At 32.3% G+C, this 23633-nt stretch overlaps 2 protein-coding genes across 2 annotated transcripts; both read right to left on the reverse strand.

The window, feature by feature from the left end:
* Positions 1-13398: 13398 nt before the first annotated feature.
* LOC120188605 (auxin-responsive protein SAUR32-like) lies at positions 13399-13968 on the reverse strand. The gene is made up of 2 exons (XM_039192002.1): positions 13916-13968; positions 13399-13815 (listed from the first exon to the last, which is right to left on the reverse strand). Exons 1-2 carry the CDS (start codon positions 13933-13935, stop codon positions 13431-13433), a joined length of 405 nt encoding a protein of 134 aa, XP_039047933.1. The 5' UTR covers positions 13936-13968; the 3' UTR covers positions 13399-13430.
* An 8211-nt stretch (positions 13969-22179) lies between these two features.
* On the reverse strand, positions 22180-22542 carry LOC120188541 (non-specific lipid-transfer protein 1-like). The gene has a single exon (XM_039191938.1). It carries the CDS (start codon positions 22540-22542, stop codon positions 22180-22182), a length of 363 nt encoding a protein of 120 aa, XP_039047869.1.
* Positions 22543-23633: the final 1091 nt, after the last annotated feature.

Raw genomic sequence — 23633 nt, forward strand, 5'->3', positions numbered from 1 at the left:
TAGTTCTAGTTTACTATTACAATTTATTTAAAATAAATACGATAATTAGAAACTATTGACATAATTATACATGCCACTATAAGTCAAAAGAAACATCATAGATGTCTTACTGATACTGATGATATGTATGTCTTTCCAAAAGATGCTCCGATAGCTCCTTATTGATCGTACTTATCCTTACTAGAACCTACGCATGAAAATCATCACGCGCTAAGTATAACTTAGTGAGGCAGTAATACTAAAGGTGAGAATAATTAAATAAAATATCAAAATATATATAAAATCATTAAAATAAGACAGACTGAAATTCTTCAGAACATTCAAACCGGATATCTCATGTTGAACTTTATAATAAACCTGAAAATAATCATCTGATAATTTTCACAAGATCATAAATAATCATATCAGATAGAATAATCAATTCATAATTCTTTGTAGTCAGACACTTTTCAGAACTTTCTTATTTCATTTTTATAGCCCAAAGTATATTTTAAGAGAATATAAGATACGTGAGTCAGACGAGTGTGCGCAATACAGATATCAGATCATCAGTCAGAACAGATAAGCACACACAGTGCTATCACATCGGAAATAACAATATGCACACCAGGTGCATTCAGATCAGAATATATATATACTAGTGTACACTCTGGTACACCACAATATATCAAAATCAGAACAGATAATCACTCCACCTCATGTCATGCCAATTGTACCTTTGACTCTCAATATAACATACAGTGGGCTTTTAGTTCATTTCTTAACTATTTGATAAACATCATATCAGATTCGAAAATATATTTAATTCACATTCTTAAAATGTGACATGGACAGTTCATGTCCAAAAACTTTCATAAAACTTATTAAAGAAATTATGGATATAATTTCATAATCAAAACATAATTCATATCTTTGAAATAAATAAGGTGAGGTTGACTTATCGCAAGTCGTCCTCGATCAAAATAATTAAATAAATAAATTGCACTCACCTTTGCCTCACTACAGAACTTGTATATAATAATCCTAGTCACGAGCTTTGTCATTTCCTTTCGAATCGTTCGGATTGCTAGATTTAACGTAGTCTGACAATACCAAATTATAAAAAAAATTGTTCGAACTACATATTAGTATCGTACTAATATAAGCTCGTTTTAACATTTGAAAATCTATATAGTAAAATCGATAACTAAATCGATAACAACCAAACTCATAACTCCATTATAACTTCAAACTTATCGAAACACTTATTCAATTCCATAAATAATTATTTTTCAGCATGATTCTTCAACTTTTACGAATTATAAAATCTAACCACATATTTTAAATTCTTCCTAGAATTCAACTCAACTTTTCCATTAATTTCATAATAGCTCTTAACTATTATGATTATTTCCCATCAAATATATAAAATTTCCAGCAACTAAAATAAAAGTTCAAATCAATAATTCAACACTCAAATGCTTACAATTTCATCCTAAACTTTCTTAGGCTTTTCAATTTCAACCTTACAACTTGATAAACTTGAAATTCAATCCCAACTTAATACTTAAACTACAAAATCAGCACACTTTCCAGAATTATTCTAACTCACCCAAATGGTACTTTTACATTTAAAAATTACTCTTCATCTTCTAATCCATTTCAACTTAAATTCTAAAATTTCCATATTCAGACAACTTGCACTACCTTTAAAGAATCAATATTATGTATTGATACACTCACTGAAATTTAATTCCGTTTCTTCCGTTGAAAACTAGACTCGAAAACGAATCTATCCATATAAATAAATCCTTCTAATTCAATCTGTACAATTTATGATGAATTTTCAAAGTTGACTAACAGAATCTGTTTTATGTAGAATCTGCTGCCCGTTTTTCTGACCTTTCTTCGGTTAAAAATTCATATCTTTTTTTATACACCTTGAAATTGATCCCCGCTTGTTTTAAACAAAACTAGATTGATATAATAACATAATATATAAAAGTAACCTCCAAATAATTTTTATAGAATTTCTGGTGAATTTTCAAACTCACTGCCAAATTCAAAATCTAAACTATTTTCATTAATTTGCATCCTTAGGTTCTTCATCAATTCTTATAACACTTCTAATATCAAGAATCAATCTTTAATCATAAAAATCATACTTCCCCTTCATCAATATCTTACGAACTTGAGCATAAAACATGAAAATTTTTATGCCAAATGAAAGAGAAATTCATGTAGGTTATTTTATCTTTAATAGCCTAACTTAAAATTCTAATAAAATGAACCAAAAATTTAAAAGAAAATCCTCTCACCTTGTAATTTGAGTCTCACGGCTGCTGGAGAAAGAAGAAACTGAAATTTTCTTCAATTTGCTAGACCTTATCCCTTAATACACATGTCATTATATAATATAAATGAATATTAAATTCATTTAATCCACTTTACCATTTTACCCTTAATAAAATTTAATAATTTCATCCATGCCACTTATGGCATCATCACTTACCTCATCAAATTCAGAAAATATCTAAATTCAAAATTTTCATGTTTGTCCTTGTAATTTTTGAAATTTGCAATTTAGTCACCTAATTCCAAAATTTTGGCTTAACATGGAAAATCGACTTTAATTCCATTGATCCATGTTAAATTTCACTTTTCTAAAATATATAAATAATATTTCCAACCTTTATAACATCCTTCAAATTTTCGTAAAATTCCGGTTCGATCTGATTTTCTGATTTCAATATCGAAATTTATTGCTTTATATCTTTTATCACAATTCCCGTACCAAAAATATGATCCCCACTAAAATCTCTGTTTTAATCCAAACTTTTCATTTACAGGCATAAAATATATATAACTTTTAAAAATTACAAATTTCAGTCCCTACATTTTTCAAAGTTTATACTTTAGCCACTAAACTTTCAAAACTTACATTTTAGTCACTGGTTAAATTTTTGGGGTATTACAATTCCTCCCCCCTTAAATAAAATTCGTCCTCGAATTTTCCATATGTATTTACATACCTGAATTAAATAGATGAGGAAACTTTTTCTTCATGTCTTCTTCTCGTTCCCAACTTGATTCCTCAACTTTATGGTTTCGCCAAAGTACTTTTACTAATGGAATAGTCTTATTTCTTAATTCTTTGACTTCATGTGCTAAAATCTTTACTGGCTCCTCTTCGTATGATAAATCTGGTTGAATCTCAATTTCTTCCCGTGTAACTACATGTGAAGGATCTGATCGATATCTTCGAAGCATTGATACATGAAATACATTATGAATCTTGTCCATCTCTGGAGGTAACGCCAATTGATAAGCTACTGGTCCAACTCTCTTTACAATCTCGTATGGCCCGATAAATCTTGGACTCAATTTCCCTTTTCGTCCAAATCTTAGAATCTTTTTCCAATGTGACACCTTAAGAAATACCTTATCACCCACTTGATATTCAATCTCTTTTCTTTTTAAATCAGCATAAAGATTTCTGTCTATCAGCTGCTATCTTGAGATTGTCTTGGATTACTTTCACTTTGTCTTCCATCTCCTTAATTAGATATGGACCAATTACATCTCGATCTTTTAATTCGTACCAATTCAGTGGTGTTCGATATTTTCTTCCATACAACGCTTCAAAAGGAGCCATTTTGATACTTGATTGATAACTGTTATTATAAGCAAACTCTGCTAAAGGCAAATACTTTTCCCACGATCCTTTAAAATCAATAACACATGCCCTTAGCATGTCTTCAAGTATCTGAATAGTTCTTTCAGATTGACCATCTGTCTGAGGATGATAAGATGTGCTGAAATTTAGTCTAGTTCCCAATGCCTCATGCAAAGACTTCCAAAATCTCGAAGTGAATCTCGGATCTCTATCGGAAACTATTGAAATGGGTACTCCATGAAGTCGTACTATTTCTCTGATATATAACTCAGCATACTTGTTCATAGAATAATCTTCTCGAAATGGGATAAAGTGTGATGTCTTTTTCAATCTATCCACTATCACCCAGATCGAATCTTTCTTACTAGGTGTCAAAGGTAAACCTGTCACAAAATCCATGGTAACTCGTTCCCATTTCCATCGAGGAATTGAGATAGGTTGTAACAACCCCGAAAGTACTTGGTGTTCTGCTTTTACCTGCTGACAGGTTAGATATTTAGAAACAAACTCAGTGATAGCTCTTTTCATTCCTGCCCACCAATACCGACTCTTTAAATCTTGATACATTTTGTTTCCTCCTGGATGCATAGTCAAAGGACTATAATGAGCTTCAGAAAGAAGATCTTTCTTCAGTTCTTCATCATCGGGTATGTAGATTCGATTCCGATAATACAAACATCCATCAGACTTAATTTCAAAATCTGTTATTTCTCCTTTATTTGCTTGTTTCATTCTATCTAAACACTTCTTATCTTTATTCTGAAGATCCTTGATACGATCCAATAGGGCGGGTCTCAATCTCAATTCTGCAATCAATGCACCTTCATCTTCCATTGATAGTCGTGCATCTAACGCTCTCATAGCAGCAAAGGTTTTTCGGCTAAGTGCGTCAGCTACCACATTAGCCTTCCCAGGATGATAATCAATAATCACATCATAGTCTTTGAGAAGCTCAATCCATCTTCTTTGTCCTAGATTTAACTCTTTCTGAGTGAACAAATATTTTAAACTCTTATGATCTGTATAAATATAACATCGCTCACCATATAAATAGTGGCGTCATATTTTTAGAGCAAACACTATAGTTGCTAGCTCCAAATAATGTGTCGGATAATTCCGTTCGTGCGTCTTTAACTACCTTGAAGCATAGGCTACTACTTTACCTTCTTGCATTAAAACATATCCCAAACCATTATGGGATGCATCACTGTAGATTATATAATCTTTTCCTGACTCTGGCTGTACTAATACCGGTGCCTCAGTTAGAATCTTTTTAAGCTTCTCAAAACTTTCTTGACACTTTTCATTCCAAACGAATGGTACATCCTTTCGAAGTAGTTTGGTAAGTGGAGATGCAATTATTGAAAAATTCTTCACAAATCTCCGATAATATCTAGCTAACCCCAAGAAACTTCGGACTTCAGAAATATTTTTAGGAGGTTTCCACTCTACTACCGCTTGTACTTTCTTAGGATCTACTCTAATTCATTCTGTTGAAATCACGTGGCCCAGAAAGGCGACCTCTGACAGCCAAAATTCACATTTTGATAATTTAGCATATAACTTTTTATCTCGTAATGTCTGAAGTACGATACGAAGATGTGTGTCGTGTTCTTCCATATTCTTAGAATACACTAAAATATCATCAATGAACACAACCATAAATTGATCCAAATACGACTGAAAGACTCGATTCATCAAATCCATAAATGCTGCTGGAGCATTGGTTAGTCCAAACGGCATCACAACAAACTCATAATGACCATATCGAGTTCTGAAAGCCGTCTTTGGAATATCTTCCTCTTTTATCTTTAGCTGATGATACCCTGATCGAAGATCAATTTTTGAAAATATTGAAGCACCCTTGAGCTGATCAAACAGATCATCGATCCTCGGAAGAGGGTATTTATTCTTCACCATCACCTTATTCAGTTTACGATAATCTATACAAAATCGCATTGAGTCATCTTTCTTTTTAACAAAAAGTACTGGTGCACCCCAAGGAGATACACTCGGTCTAATAAAACCTCGATATAATAGCTCATGTAATTGCACCTTTAGTTCTCTGAGTTCCGTTAGAGCCATCATATATGGAGCCATTGAAATAGGAGATGTACCCGGGAAAACTTCAATTTTAAACTCCACTTCTCGATCAGGAGGTAATTCGGGTAAATTATCATGAAATACATCTGAAAATTCTCGAACTGTCAGAATATTCTCTAATCGAATTTCAGATGTTCGGGTATCGAGCACATTTGCTAAGAAAGTTGTGCAACCTTTTTCCATCATTTTCATTGCAGTAAAGGTTGATATTACATTAGGCAAAGAACCCGCTTTTTCTCCAATTACTATTATCTCGGTACCCTCTGCATCCTTTATAAATAATCGCTTCATGCTACAATCTACCCAACCATAATGCCGAGATAACCAATCTATGGCCAATATAATCTCAAACTCATCAAACGGTAACTCCAAAAGATTCGCAGGGGATATAACCCCTTGAATCTTTAGCAGACAATTTCTGCTAATCCTTGTGACTCTAGCACTATGACCCAGTGGATTTATAGCTATCATATCACTATTGATGGGTTTTAATGGAATATTCTTATTTTTAACTAATTCCGAACTAAAATAGGAACGCGTAGAACCCGGATCAATCAAAACAAATACAGGCTCATCATAAAGATAGAAAGTACCTGCTATGATCTCTGGGTCGTCACGATCATCATTAGTCTTGATGTTATAAATTCTCGCTGGAGCACGAACGTCGGACTGAGAGACTGTCTCAGAGTATCCCCTCCCTCTACCTCTGCCTCTATCGCCTCTCTGAGATACTGCTACAGACCTTTCTGTCTGCACTGATCTCTCCCGAATTAAAGGGCAATCTCTGACAAAGTGATTGGTATCTCCACAACGGAAACAAGCTCCAGTCTTCATTCTACAAACTCCAGGGTGATTTTTACCGCAATACTGACATGGCAATATATGATCCTGTGATCGAGTTGATCTACTGGCTCCTGAAACTGTCATCTGAGTCTGTCGGCCTTTTTCTTTTGCCTCAAATCCTTTACGACTAGAAGCACCACTTTCAGTTTTATTTTGATATCGATAACCGAAACCTCGACCTCTTTTAGACTGAAAAGATGATGATGCTCCGGATCTTTTAGACTGTTGTCTCTGCTCTATCAGAAAATTCTCATTTTGTGCCATTTCCAAATCTTTTGCTTTGTTCACTACTTCCTGAAAAGTGGTCAAGTTTGCAGCCAACAGAAGTTCCTTGAGTCTGGGACGGAGACCTCGAATAAATTTCTGACATATGTCTCTTTCAGTAGGAATCATCTCTGAGGCATATCGAGTAAGTTTATTAAACTCACATTCATAATCGTACATCGATTTACCACCCTGAATCAGATTAAAGAAATCATGCTTCATCTGAGTAATAAATTATTCTCCAATATACTTCTTCTGAAACGCTTCTAAGAAAAACCGCCATATGATCTGATCTGGAGGAACACGTGTCGTCAAGTTCATCCACCATATACGATCCTGACCTCGTAATAATGAAACTACTCCCTCCAATCTTTCATCATCGGAACAGTGAAGACTGTCCAACATTATTTTCACATCATTCAACCACATATCTGTTTCTATTGGGCCTTCGTTTGCTTCGCCTTTAAATTCTACAGCTCCTAAGCTTTTTAATTCTTTCGGAACTGATATTCTCCGAACTGGAGGAAGAGGTGGAGGCGGAGGAAGAGGAGGTGCTGCTGCCGGCTGATATCGGGCCAGTATAGCCTCTAGAGCTTGTAAGAAAGTTCCCTGATCTGGAGCGGGTACTCCTTGATGTACATGCTCTCCCTGACGTTGAGGTACGTGCTCTACTTCGTTACTACTCCCACTACCATTTCCCTCGGGAACCTCTTGTTCGGTAGCCTGTCTTATGCCTTCCGAACCCGACATCTAAAAAAAAGCACAAATTTACGTTAGTAAGGAGCAGCATCATAAATAAAATCATCATACCATATCATATCAGTAATTTCGACATCCTAGTGGCATGTGTATATTTTCGACATATTATAGGCTCGATTTAGTCTGAGAATCGGCTAAATCTGTAGCTCTGATACCAATAAATATAACACCCTTAACTCGTATATCGAGACATATACGGGTTAAGGGTGTTACAGAAAAGAACACTCAAGAATGAATACAATTGAGCACAATAAGTGTTCTTGATAGCAAAATGAATATTGAATGAAAAATAGGCTTGAAATGCTCAAACTTGAGGTTTGATGCTTTCTCTTTGATTCTCTCTTGATTCTAGTTGCTTCATGTTTCTTGTTGTTGATCAATGGCTTCTAAGCTTGCTTAAATACACCTTGAATCACTTCTGCACATTGGGGATGATTAGTGAAGATAATATAGCCATTTTAGTGTGAAATCAATTAATAAAATAGCTTGGAACGTGGGGGAATCGTTACCCTATAAGGGGAATCGGTTCCCTAAGTGTAAAATTTAAATATTTCGACCGTTGAACAGTGGGGGGAATCGGTTCCCCCGAGCATACTGGAATTCTTGGAGCCAAACCATTCAGGGGGGAATCGGTACCCCCTTGGGGGGGAATCGGTTCCCTCTGAGCAATCTGGAATTTTTGGCTTTGAGATGGTTCGAAATATTTTGTAAAATCGTTTTGAAATTATTTTAAGATTAAAACTTAATTTTACACTTGAGTAAGGATTAAAAATGACATTTGAAAGATTTGGAGTAATATTTTGATATTCGAATAATTATATCGAATATACTTAGAAAATCTTTTTGGAAAATCTTAAAATTCATTTAACTTAATTTGTTATATCGAAATATCAAAATGTTTTCAACAACTTCTTTCATCATAGCCAATGAAAATGTATTTTTCTCCTCTGTCATTAAGCTTCTTTCTTGTCTGTTCAGGAACGTGGGTATATGCGATGCATCCAAAAATCTTGAGGTGCCCAACTCCTGGTTTCTGTCCATTCCATGCTTCGTTTGGCATCATATACTTTACGCTTTTTGTTGGACATCTGTTCAAGAGATAAATTGCACATCGAACTGCTTCAGCCCAGAAATTTCTCGGTTTTGCTTGCCTTTTATCATGCTTCTTGCCATGTCCAGGATTGTGCGGTTCTTTCTTTCTGCAACTCCATTTTGTTGTGGCGTGTATTTGGCTGTCAGCTGATGGATGACGTTATGCTCTTTGCAGAATTCTTCAAATAATTTTGATGTATATTCGCCTCCTCTATCTGATCTGAGTATCTTCAAATATTAATCGCTTTGTTTTTCCGCCATTACTTTAAATTCTTTCAATTTTTCCAGCGCTTCTGCCTTTTCTTTCAAGATGTAAATCCAATATTTCATGTTAAAATCATCAATAAAAGTTAGGTAGTACCTGTTACCGCCAAGCGATGATATATCAAAAGGACCAGCCATATCTGTGTGTACTATCTCCAGCGGTCTTTGGGCACGGCAGGATCTACCAACTTCAAAGCTTTGTCTATGTTGTTTTCCTTTGATGCAAGCCTCACATAATTAATTTGGAGGGTTGATCTCTGGTAGTCTTTTCACCATGTTTGTTTTTGATAACAGCTTCAAACCAGAAAATTCAAGATGTCCATATCTTAGATGTCACAGCCATGAATCATCTTTGATCGCGGTCTTCATGCACTTGACTTCTCCCGACTCGATATCAATTGTAAAGAGACGATTTCGAGTCATAGCAGCTTGGGCTATCAATTCTCCTTCTTTATTTTTGATGGCAAGCGAGCGATTCTTCATCTGCACTTCATATCCTTTTTCCAGGAGTTGACCAAGATTGATGATATTGCTTTTCAAAGCAGGTACATAATAAACATCTGAAATGTATTTCTTTTCTCCATTTCTCTAAGTAATCATGACTTCGCCTTTTCCTTTTATTTCTACGTGCGAGTCATCTCCGAATGTTACTCGTCCATGGATTGTTTCATCTAATTTCACAAACAGTTCCCTTTTACCACACATATGGTTGCTGGCACAATTATCAAGATACCAAATATTTTTCTTGAATTCCTCATTTCCTTTATAAGTGAGGAATACATGAAATTTTTCAATTTTTTCTTCTTCAGCTGCTGTTACGTTATTTCTTTCTTCTTGTTTAGGAGCAGATCTACACTCATAACTATAATGACCATACTTATTGCAATTATAACATTGTACCTGGGATTTATTTTCATGTTGATATCTTCCCCTACCTCTGCCTCGGAATCCTCGTCCACGACCTGATGTTGGATTGTTTCCACTTATTTGATTGGTGCCATATCGACCACCACGTCCACGAGTTCCTCATCCTCCTCTGTATCTTCCATGATAACCACAACGATTTCCTCGACCTCGTGTGTAGCTGTTGCTAGCTTCTCATTCGTTGACATTCATCTTGCTTTGTAGAGCTTGCTCCAAATTTTATGAATCTTCATTTTGTTTTATTTTCTGCTCATGGGCTTGAAGTGAACCCACAAGCTGATCAATCGATATCAGAGATAAATCTTTCGATTCTTCGATTGCCACCACCACGTAATCGAATTTTCTTGTCAATGACCGTAAAATTTTTTCCATCACTCTAACATCGTCGAGTGATTCGCCATTTCTTTTCATTTACGACTGCTTTCACACGGCTAATATAATCATCTATGTTTTCTGTATTTTTCATTTTTAACATCTCAAACTCAGCTCGGAGAGTTTGTAAGCGTACCTTTTTTGCTTTTTCGGCACCTTGCAGAGATTTTTTGCAAAATCTCCCACGCTTGTTTTGCAGTCTTCGCATCAGAAATTTTTTCAAAGGTAGATTCATCTACTCCTTGAAAAATAAAGAACAACGCTCTTTTGTCTTTTTTCCAGGATTCCTTCAATACCTTCTTTTCTTCATTGGCCAGGGCTGCTTCTGTTACTGCATTTTCAGGCTCGGTGTAACCATCCTCGATGATATTCCAACAATCTTGTGAGCCTAGTAACGCCTTCATTTGAATGCTTCAATTTTCGTAATTCATCTTTGTCAATCTTAGGATTTGAGGTTGAATCATGTTGGTCATCTTCTCCATAACGTTGAACTCAAACCAAGCTTTGAGGCCACTTGTTAGAAGCGTGGATGGGATCTCGGTAATTTATAACTCAAACTTTTTATTGATACGAAACAAAATATTTTACAATAACACTACGTAAATATTACAATACTGCAATACCAGCTGTGGCTAGTTTACAAACACAACCTCACTATTTTTAAGCTTTGCTAAGCTCTCTCAATTCTCTCAATTTTTTCTCTCGTATGTTTTTCTTTTTCTCACTACTCACACATAACTTGGACCTAAAACACACATATTTATAGGAGACTTAAACCGACTTAAATTGCTTCTAAAATCTTCTAGCCGTGTCATTTGCTTGATGTACTTTGATTAGCTTCCAATTTCCAATTGTTTTGTTGCTCACAAAAGTTCCACGTTTCAAATAATTCCAAGCCGACATATTTCAGCTCTAGTTGCTTCTTCACGTTGAAATGCTTCATTAGCATGCTGCCAAAAACTAATAAAAGTTGCTGCCACCTAACTTTCAATTATTTCCAAAATATATTTACCACATGTGATTGATTCTACACTCTTCTTTAACATGTTGAGTTTGTTAGATCAAGCTGTTAAACTTGTTTCGGTGGTGCTATATAAATATTGTTTGTAATTGGTTGAAGACTCAAGTATTTTGTAGTTCATTTTCACATTTAGTAAAACAAAGTCGCCTCTTTCACAGCTTCTCATCTTCATTCACTGTCGTTTACCTTCTGATCATCTCTTGGTCACCATGTCTCTTTTTCCACATGTAACTACATTAAACTTTCAATCAAAGTTTAATTCATATGAACAAAAAACTAAACCCAAATTAATCTAATAAAAAATTATGACAAATTCGATTAATTCAATCAATGACAAATATTATTTGATTCGATTAATAAATTTCTAAAATAATTTAATTTAATTAATAATTATAAAAAATCGATTAATTTAATTTTAATTTATTCAAATCAATCTTCAATCGAATTAATCGATTAGATATCGTAATTTTAAATAAGATATATACACCTAAGTATTCTATAGATTCTTCAATACCCTAAGTTGATATGTTGGTATCAGTTAAACTCAGTGTAGAATAGCCTAATCCCAACATCTACCGCACTCCAAGGCCCCAAATGTTCGTTACCGGAGAGGCTCTTTCCTTGTCTGCTGTTAAGGGCCGACGTGTGTCCTACAATTAACATAGAACACTGAACAAATAAATGAAATTAAATCCGTAATAGATTCAGGGTCATTTCCAAAGTTTCGTACTTAAAGCTTAAGCAACAGCCAAGGACCCTACCAATACCACTTGTCTATCCTACTGATGCCAAATGTCATTAAGAGAAACAGGCACCACAATAAATAATTACATTATAAAAAAAAAACGATGCAAAACATGTTTAAAACATCATAGTATGATACGAAATATCAATGAACTGGACATGGACATATTATTGTAAAATTTAAAAATAAATTTATTAATGTATTATTATTTAATTCATTAGTAATATATAAAATTATATAGTGATTTTAAAATTATATATGTAGACATGTAATAAATAATCCGATACATAAATCATATAAAATTTAGATTATATAATCTTGTCTATTTGATTTCTAAATTCTAAATTTTAAATCATAAACTATAAATTTTGATCGACTTTGGATATAAACTCTAAATATAACATGTGACATTCAAATAAATAAGATTGTGTAATTTAAATTATACACAATTTATGTATCAAATAATTTTCATGCGCGCGCGCGCATATATATATATATATATATATATGAGCTATTATATAGTATTATAAAACTAAATTGTAAACTATAAACCCTAAAATCTAAATTATAAATCACAAAATCTAGAATTATAACTCTTAATCTTGAAACTTTAAATTTTAAATAAAATATCTATTACTAAAATAATTATACTTATATAATTAAAAGTACACAATTTATATATAAAATAATTTTTGGAGAATGACATACGTATTACCAATTCTAACACCTAACCATCCAATTGATCCATATATTCCTCTTTTAGACTGAAAAGAAAAAGAAAAGAAAGAGAATAAATAAAGGAAAGAGGCATTTTACTTTCTTACTTTTCCATTACGGAATTCCTAACAAAAAAACAAAAGCTAACTGATATTATTTGTAAGCAACGTTTGTCGTCGTCATGGCATCATCCTTTTATCACCATGGATCCATCCTCTTCAACCAACCACGTCTAAGGTTCTGTTCTACCAAGGGACAAGAAATCAAAAACAAAGAAAAAAATGTTAAACTATGAATTCCACCCCTCTACTTTATAAAAATCAATGAGATGGTCACTTTACTATGATTTATATGAATTCAACCATCACACTTTACGAAAAATGGAAGTTCGAGTTGGATACATATCGTTAAATCTTTTCATCTTATTATTGTCATGAAAACCAATGATTTAATCGTTTATACGAAAAGAATTAACGAAAATCAATAGTTTAAATCCTCGTGTTTATCAACAAACTGGACTAACTTGTTAATTTTCGTAAGGTATTGATCAAATTCAAATTCTTCATTGTTTTGGACACCTTTGAGATTGCCTCTTACAAACCATTAATCATTTTTCTTTCCTTTTTGTTGTTGTTCTTATGAATATCACACAACAAACAAAAAAGAGTTCATCAAACCCTAAAGCACCCAACAAGATGATGATGGTTGTGATGATGATGATGAATGGAGTTCTCCCTATCAATCAAGCCCCTCACGTTCCTAAACTCTTGTACATTACAAGGGATGGTGATGGTACCCTTCTGATCGAACCCGTACTCTTCCTCGGCCTCTTTCAACAGCTGCATGAACATAGGATGGTTGAAGTACATGACCGGCACCACGAATCTCTGCTGCTTCTCTCCTTCCGATCCCACCTTGATCGCCAAACACCCTTTCGGCACATCACTGAATTGCTTCTTCCCATGGTGATGATGTTGTTGTTGATGATGATGATGTAGGTGGGGTAAGTGTAAATGAAAGTTCCTAAAGCTTCTGTCTCCACTTCCCATATTTCTGCTACAAAAAAGAAAACACCAGAAAAGCAAAAAAAAAAAAAACTAATTATAAGAGGGAAGAACAAGGCCAAGGGTCGATTAATTTGAAGAAGACGAGAGACTTGGGGAAGACGATGGTCATAGTTGACAAATAATCCACACCAACATGGAAACTCATATACCAACCAGAAGTTGGAGAAGATAAATATATATATATAAAGCTTAAATGGGGATATTATACGGTGCGGAAAGTACTAGGGTCTTCTTTACCTTTTTCTTTTATAAAGTTGATTCCTTGGCGTATGATTAATATGGAATCCGATGATGATGTTGATAAGAAGGATTAATTTGACGTAGTAAACGGACAAAATGGTAGGAAATTATAGAGATTTTTGTCAGAGATTGCTATATATGTTATGTATTTATGTTAATTATTTTATTTTACGTGATGGGTTTGACTTCTAATTAGATTAGTAGGTTTTTTTATGAGTATACAAATATTTTATATAAAAATTTTATTTATAAGTATTTATTCAATAATGATTACAAATGAAATGGTAAATAATTTTATATAGAGTTTGCTTGTAAAGATATTCTTTACATTAAGAGAGTGTTGGATAATATAAAAGAAATGGTAAATTATATAAATCATCGCTCAATTTTCTTCTTACTCCTATTTTGATTATTGAAGTTTAAAATTTTAAATTCACCAATTAATTTTTGGTAATATAGAAGAAATGGTAAATATTTATAAGCATTTTTATTGATTTTTAGACTAATCTCAGCATTAAACGACGTTGTCGATGGTCGTTAGTCCCAAGATTTTTAGATTGACCAATTTCAATTCCACGAGTACGAATTCAACATTTGTTTCGCCCGAATACATAAATCTCAACTAAATCCTAAACCTTAAATTACAATCAAACTCTAAAACTTATATCACAGTCAAACTCTAATCGCAATAACCCATTTTCAATCATCAATCTCATTTTTGCCCTCAACGCCTTAGTGGTCGGATAAAAAATCCCAACGGTGAAAAAAAGCGAACATTGGTGAGGACAACAATACATCTAAAAAATATAACGATCAGACAGTTGATTATTGAGAACAATGAAAGAGAATATTGAAAGTTTGAGATAAATTTTGAGGTTATTTTGGAGTTTCTACGAGAAACTAAACTGAAATACTTGTTGAGGAAGAAATATGAGTTAAACAACATTGTTGTTGGTAAAAAAATGATGCCGAATGGTGGTGGTTCAACATAATAAAGTTGTTGGACAGTAGATTTGTGGAGCTTGGAACGTTTCAGTTAAATAGATATTAAATTCGTGTTCAAAAGGGTGAGAAGAATTTGGTGGAAAATTTTGAGACTTATCGGCCTTTAATGACAGTGGTTGTTGGTGGTCAGAACTGCGATCGATATTGTGGCTGAAATTTGATCAGTTTGGTTCAAAAATGAGTGGAGGAAGCAGAAGAAAATAAATTTTTATAGGGATCTAAAACAATATCATTTTGGATCTAAATTCTGATTTTATGTAAGGATTTAAAAAGATACCATCTTAGTTTAAATTTCTATGCCATAACGTTGTTAATTATTTAATAGTAGAATGACATAAAAATTAGCAATTTGAAAGTTAAGTGGTTGAATTGAAAAATTTTATACTTCGGTGATCAAAACATGATTGAAAAGAAAGTTGAGTGATGAGAAATATAGTTTACCTTAAAAGAAAAGTAAAAATGGCAAAAGTTTAGGATTAATGGAGAATCGAAGGGTAAGTGAGGGAAGAAAAAGAAAGCCACGTGGATGGATGTCAAGGGAGGATATGGAATCTACAGAACTACAGATGACAACGAAAGTGAGGTGTCGTTTAAGGGGTAAAAGAAAGATAAATGAGGCTGAAGACAGCCAATAGCACGTCTGGGGCATGTCCAAGTAGACATTGAATAGGTGGTCTCCTCCCGTCGGCTACTGCTCTCTTGCAATAATCATGGGGACACTGATGCCTGCATCTCTTCTAAAGTTAAGTCTTTTGTCCAAATTCCAAGTTCCATTTCTTGAAAATTAAATAATATGTTGCAAAAATTATTTTATGTACAGATTTTAATATGATTTTAGTTAAATTAATATCCACATCTTCGTAATATTTTAGAGTTTACGAGTTTAAATTTATTTAATATATATCATTTTATTTAAGGATCTTAAAGTTATAGTTGCTTTTAAGAATTATTATTTGATATACCGACAAAGGTTTTTTTACTCTAAAACCCATTTTAATCCATATTAATATGTATTATTTATTCAATTAAAATATTAATTAATGACTTATAAAGGTAAACTAAGGTCATTTGTAGGGGAAAAAAACTACGTTGTTAAATATTGATCTCGATGGTTAAATGTAGTGTTATTATTCTTTGAGATTTTGAATTCGAATAATTATGTCTATATGATGTATGTATATTATCAATGATTAAGTAAGATTATAAATAAATGTTACTTTATAATCACTTTATATTATTTAAAAAAATATTTAAGTTTATTTAAAACATAGACTAAAATAGTCTAAGTTTGAACTTGAAGAGCTATACTTATTTTCAAATTTTATATGTTATGTAAATTATATTAAATAGAAATTAAATATATGATTTTGTGATGTAAATAATAAAAAGATGTTAAGATTTGTATTGTTTTATTTGTGATAAAATAAATTATGATAAAAACAATTGTTAACGCATTATTCTACATTATTATGTTTACGTTGATGGTGATTTTGTTTCACTATCGATAGTGATAATTTTATCATTTATTTTTCTTATCTTTTTGTCTTATCGGTTTCTAGGTTTTACCTTGATTAATATATGTCGCACACGTGGTTTCGGTGAGTGAGTCTCTTAACGAGAATTTTTTACATATACAATGACTTGAACTCGATACTCTTTAAACAATATCAGGTTACTTGAGCGATATTTACGTCGTACATATGATTTTGGTAAGTGAGTCCCCGTTAATATTTTTATGAGTTAGTTGATTTAGTTTGTTGAAACATTTCCTGTATGGTTTTATTTTCATTATTAAGAGATTAATTATTGTTTTTTATGGTCTTCGGGAAAATGATCAATTAATCTATTTTTAATTTTGTAGAATCTTCTTTTTTGAGATTATAACTTTTGTTCATACTTCTTATTTATTTAATAAAATCAATTAATATCATTATTTAAAAATAAATAAATACAATTGATTTTACTTAATAAGTGGCATTCTATGATCGACAATGTATTTAAACAAAATTCATACCTAAATATTTTAAATTTATGTAAATATAACAATACTTTTATTATCAACTTTTATATATGATAATGATATATAAAAATAGAAACACAATATAAACAAACTATATATTAGAGGTAGGGATGGACATTTGATTTAAATCCAATAAGTTTTAATTTGATTTTATCTTATAGAGTCAAATTTTTATTTAAAAAATTTAGGTACAGATTGTGTCATGTCGAGGTTTTGAAGTATAAAATGGGTCGAGTTCATATCTAAGGTAAAGATTATCGATCCAAGCATAAAGGTATAATTTAGTAATTTACCTATATATTTAGGGTTACCACTAAAATACCCTTATATTTATATTTTTCAGTTAAATTCTTATTTTATTTTATAAAAAAGAGAAATATATATTTGTGTCAAGTCGCACCCATTTGAATACAAGTTTTTATCTTAAAGTCGAACTAAGTTTCAAGAGAGATAAAATTTCTTAAACTTAAATCGAATCGAATGACGGGTAAAAAAGTGTCATACTCAAGTCATATTCGAATTAGGTTAAACTCTGATCTAACCCAACCCAGCCTAACCTATGATTAAAGGTCGATACAAAGGAAGTAAAGAGGAGCTTTGGATAAAATAGTGAAATTATATTTGTGATCCTTGTACATTTTATATTTTTTTTCTTGAGTCCGACCAAGAAGTTATTAACTTTATCCGTACATGTTGTGTTACACCAACCGTTGAAGAAAAAGAAAATGACAAAACCATCCTTATTTTTCCATTCCAAATGTATGGAATTGGTACCCTCTACCAAGACTGATGGGACCCAAATCTTATGCAACTATTTTATTCTTATTCTCTCTACATCACTAATAAATTTCAATTTTATATATTTTCTTGCATTTAAAAAATCATTTGTCATTTTTCCTTCATAAATGATTTTATAGATTTTTAGATTATTTTCTTTATACAAAATAAATCTTGAAGCAAACTATGTTTATTTGCCTAACACTTGTGCTAAAATTTAAGAAAGTTCAACTATTTTTAAGTCCTTATTAATTCTTAAAATAAGAAAGTTAAGCCACGTCCCCAAAATTTTAAGTAAAATTACTTTTAAAGTCCTTTTGATTTTAAAACTATAAAAATCAAGTTATCATCCTAATTATTGACTTAAATATTATTTAGATACATATTAATTTTAAAATTAAATAAATTAAACCTTTAGCTTCAATTTTTAAATTTTAAATTGATGACTTAATGGTCTAATATTTGACTCTTAAGAAAAGAAAATTACCAAACCTTTTTTAATTTGCCTTCCAAATGTATGAATAGGTACCGTCTATGGTTGCTTATTGGACCAGAAATCTTGATGTGTAGATTATAGTGTTGGATTTCATTATCTAGCCATAAAGATGGACGGTAAACTTGTCAACCTCAAAAAAAAAAGGTTTTTTTTTTGTAAATTATACGGGTGACCACTCAATTATGGTCAAAAATTATTTTGACCACCTAACTATATAAATGATTCAATTAAGCCATATGCCGTTAACATTTAACGAAATAGGTCACGTGGTAGTTAAAATATTTTGGTATAATTATACAATTGGTTATTGTTACTTATATATTCTTTTAATTTGGTCATAATTATAATAAATTAAAATAAATTTAATCATCAAATCAGGAGGTGACATGTGTCATTGGTGACACATGTCATGACATGTGTCGTCATTCGATTGGAGAACTAAATTTATTTTAATTTAATATATTCTTTATTAATGCTCTGGAATCTGGATTACTTGCAAATGGTGGCTTCTCGTCAAATTTGTTTCCCACTTTACTCCAATGGAGTTTCTCTCATAACGAATAGGCCCGTGGAGTCTACAATTTTTGTTTTTTCTCTTCAAATGGCTAACTTGTCATCAATGTATTTCCTTTTTTTGTGGTAAATAAGAATTACTCATATGCTAGGTTGTCCTTCGAACCTCGCGACCTTGTTTTGTGTCCTTTCTTTAATAATGTTTTAACTGACGTGAAGCTATTGTAATGTGGAGAATGTTAGTGGTGATTTCTTGAGCTGTAGTCTGGCTTCTATCATGTCTCGAGGATGCATGTGAATTGTTTTTTGAATGTACAGAATTGTTAAACAGTCATTGTTTTTGAAATTGGATGTCAGATGTATTACGTGGATTTGTATATCTGGTCACACTATTTGGGAGAAATCAAATGACACCTGAAGGATTCCAGTTTACAGAAGAAAACCATGTATTTGAAGTGTTTGTTTTGGCGCAGGAACTTCTGAAGGAAAATGAGCTTCTATATGGGCTCACCAACTTCCTGCAAAAAAAATAAAAAATCCTGCCTGCCTGTCTACTGTCCTGCCACTCACAGATGGCATCATCCTGCATTTTCTTCACTCGTATATGTTACTCACCATCATCACTGGCTGGTGCTGGCCTATCAAACTATCATGTCATGCCTTGTACCACTGATTATAGAGGAACTCCGAAATCTGTCATGCCATGCCTTCAATTTCTGAACTCCTGATGTCTGAATGGTGAATTATGCTTTGTAATAATGTCTTGGACCCTGAAAACTTGGATTCTAATTTTTAACATGCCACCATCTTGATTTAGTGCATCATGCATCGCTTCTACATCCTTATGTGCATCAGCCCTTCCCTCACATTCATGCAGGCGCTGTATATTTTCTTAGTTCTTGCAGGGAAAAGAAATCCTGTGATTTGGCTGATGTACCTGTACTTGTGTGGGTATAGTATCAATTATACAAACTGTTGTTTCTGCCTCTGATTTCAGTTTATGTTTTAGGGTTTGCATTTGTTTATTTTGAGGATGAACGTGATGCCGAAGATGCCATTCACTGGTTATATTAGTCGGTCTAAATTGGAGCCTGATCATTTTGGTATGCACTCAGAACGTTTTATCCCTGTTAATACATAAATAGTTATGGTAAAAAAATGATGTTTTCTGATTACTTCCTACACACGCATTTCTATCGAAATCGAAGAGAGTGTTGGTGAATGGCAAGAGCTCTGGTCTTCTCTACATCGTGACAGAATATGGTAAGCTTAAAGCCTTTTAGGGATGTTTGGGGCGGGTACCTAACCCAAAATTTTAACATTATCGATATAAGTGGCTAAAATACTTCTTTAATATTGGTTATTAATATTATAATATTACTTTTCTCGTACTTCAACATAATCTTTAAATAAAAAACTCTATTTAATAATCTAACACATAAGTATAAATCTTTTGTTGATAATGAGTTGTTTGACAAGAAATAAATCGAATTAAAAATTAAGAAAGAGAATGATTACGTGGAACAAATCAGTGTCGATACTAATAGGAGGAATTAAAATGTTGATATCGGCCTATAAGAGGCACTCGATTAGGGTGGTATGGCCCATTACTAGGCATCCGCATACCCATTGTGTATTTTCTTGTCTCGTTACTTGGTTTACAAGGATTGCATCAGCATTCCACTGCCTGATGAAGCCCAGGCAGGAGGTTAATGAGGCTATAACCTCATTGCATTGAGGCACGGGTTTTTGTAATATGCGATGTGGTTACGAGTAAAACGACGAGATGAGCACAACTATAAATTTGATTGAGATCACACAACGTCTGGATATATGATCTTTAAGATATTACAACAATAACGGTTTCAATCGAATTAAGATGATTAAAATTTTACACTCAAGTTTGATTTTTGGGTTTGTTGGAAATGCAAGTCTCGTGCTTGCATGTTTCGTGGCATATTAGAATGTCAAAGATGATAGAATTCATGATGAAGTTACTTGGACATATAAGTCGAGCACTTAACCGCCATTGCCACTTTCTCGAGTTCCTCTTCAACCTTCAAATATCGGCATTAAATCTTAAAAACAAAACTCCAACAAATTATTTTAAATTTGATGTAAATATCCGTTAAGTCCTTGTCAGTTTTTAAAATAAATAATTGGTAGGTCTCTAATTTAATGAAATTTAAAATTAATGAAATTTCGAAAAAAAAAATTGAAATAGTCTCTAAATTTTAAATATAAAAAATCCTAAAATTTTACAATAAAATCCCAAAATTTTTAAAAATGTTAAAATTTATGAGAAATGTTAAATTATAAAAAAAATATAAAATTTATATAAAATTATATTTAAAATTATTTAGATTTAAATTTCATTTTAGTCAGTTTAATTATTTTTAAATTAAATAAACAAAATATAAATCGTTAATTTAATTCATTCACTTAAACTTATTAGATCAAGTACTCACATTTAAGTATTTGAATCCTTATCATTTGGAATGACAAAAGTTACATAATTTTTATGGACGTTTACAAAGTAAAATTGTACTACAGTTACAAATAATAAATAATTATAGTTAAGATAAAATCGATACAAAATAAAAACTGACTAAAACTTGGAATCAAAATATATTAGGACATGAGTTACATGTAATGAGAGTTAAACATAAAATAAATATAGGAGAATTATCAATCCAATGAGAATAATTTTCATTAGTATACTGTAGCTTGAGTTGAATTAACTAATAATTACACCATTTATCTAAGGAGAAAATATTTTGAAAATAACTTGAAATTTTATTCCGTATGAATCAAATACAAATGACTGATCATCGATAATTTCGAAATAAATTACGGAGCATCGTTACTTGAATGTCTAACTCATTATTTGGGCTTTCTTATTCATCCAACGTTCTCTTCATCTCAACTTTTCCAACCATAACCCTTCACACCCTGCAAAATTAATCCATATATATATATATATTACACCATTTAGAGTTTAAAGTTTACAATTTTAATCTCTTGACATTTTGGTATTAGTCCCCAACATTTTTCAGAATAATCGTTTTGATCCTTAATCTTTTATTGGATCATTTTGGCCTCCAACATCTCATTTGGAGCGTTAACCGTTTGTTAACTAATAGTTTCTATCCATAGAGGGATGTTTTTACCCCAAAATGAAATGTTGGAGGACCAAAATGCTTGAAAAAAAAATAGACGTCAAAATGACCGTTTTGACAAATGTTGGGGGTTAATTTTGATATTATTTTTAGAAGATGAAATAGAAGATGGGAAGAGAATGGTTACTTGGAACAATCTGTAGTGGCGGTAATGGGAGGAATATAAAACTCAATATCGCATTTCTGTTCTAGTAGGGGCAGTCTATTAGGGTCATATGGCCCAATCTTTGGCAATTCTCCTTTAAGGCAGTCGCATAGTTTACGTTCATCTTGCTTGGAATTTGTTAAGTCGGCAATGTTTTCAGCACCTATACAACATTCCGACGTCGGCGAACCTCCGGCCTTTAGGAAGCTCCAGCAAGGCGATAGTAAGGTAGCGACATCGAGACATGAAAATCGGGTTTCATCTGGAATATCCGCCTCCTCCAGAAGGGCTCGGCCACCCGGTAAGTTCCGGTTGGCCGGATACGCTGCCGAAGGTTCCATAACATCGGACGTAATTAAACAGACAAGCATGGTTAGAAATTTGATTGAGGGAGGCATGATAGCTAATCAGTTTTGTTTCTTTTTATCTTATTGTGGTTTCAGTTTAAGCTTATGAATATATAGCTTGTATGGGTATTTATATCCAAAAAGATACTAATTTAATTTTTTTATATATTTGAACCTTGACACTTTCACGTGTGCTTCGAGCTATATTTAATAAAGGATAAAGTAAACATATGTTCACTAAATTATACTTAAATCATCTATTTGATCACTATAATTTTGTAAGTAACAAAGGAGCTATATATATTAATGCAATTATTTATTTGTATTTCATTAATTAATTAATTTAGATTTGAATGTTATTATCGAGACAAGTTGTAACAAGTGATTTTGAGGTTGCTGCAATGTAAATATCGTGAGTTCTGGGAATACTAGGATAAGAAAATCCATGACTGAAGCTACGTGAAGATATTGGTTTCATCGCGTTGTGAAGGTTTAATTTGTGTAATATGTAAATTATTAAGGATTTAAAATTAATTAAAATTCTTTAAGGACTAAAGTAAATATTAATCCAAAACATTATAACAGAAGACGGTGATTTTCGAGAAGATTAATAACAGAAGGCGAAATCATGTGAGATCGATTCTTGCTGGTTCTCACTAGAGCAACGGTAATTTCTTCCCGTGTGTTTCGGGTGCTGACCAGTGCATGAGACTCGGTTGTTCTTGAAATCGCCACAGGATTATTGATGCCAGGGATGAACATGGTCGGATTTTGGTTAACTAACGACCTGACCTGATAAAAATATTCTATTCAAAATTTGATTATACATATATTTAGGGTGATTTTACTCGACTCGAAATCTAATCTGTCTTTTGAGATGAAACTTTTACTTAATCCGCCCGACTCAGTACAAACAAACAAATAAATATATATATTAATTTTATTTGATAAAATAGAGATCTAGAATATATAGAGAATGATATTATTACAATTATCCTTAAGTATATAAGGTATAATCACATTATTTTTCTGACATGGTCGAATATTTTTTACCTTAAACTTGAACCCAACCCGACACAAATATA

Source organism: Hibiscus syriacus, unplaced genomic scaffold (genome assembly GCF_006381635.1).
Source record: "Hibiscus syriacus cultivar Baekdansim isolate YM2019G1 unplaced genomic scaffold, ASM638163v2 tig00116951_pilon, whole genome shotgun sequence".
Classification (NCBI taxonomy): domain Eukaryota; kingdom Viridiplantae; phylum Streptophyta; class Magnoliopsida; order Malvales; family Malvaceae; genus Hibiscus; species Hibiscus syriacus.

Excerpts from the sequence above, each read along its gene's own strand:
- LOC120188605 (XM_039192002.1), bottom strand. The coding sequence starts at position 13,935 with ATGACCATCGTCTTCCCCAA. Across the intron at positions 13,816-13,915 it reads ATGACCATCGTCTTCCCCAA|CAGAAATATGGGAAGTGGAG; the intron begins GTCTCTCGTCTT and ends TCTTTTTTGTAG.
- LOC120188541 (XM_039191938.1), bottom strand. The coding sequence starts at position 22,542 with ATGGAACCTTCGGCAGCGTATCCGGCCAACCGGAACTTACCGGGTGGC.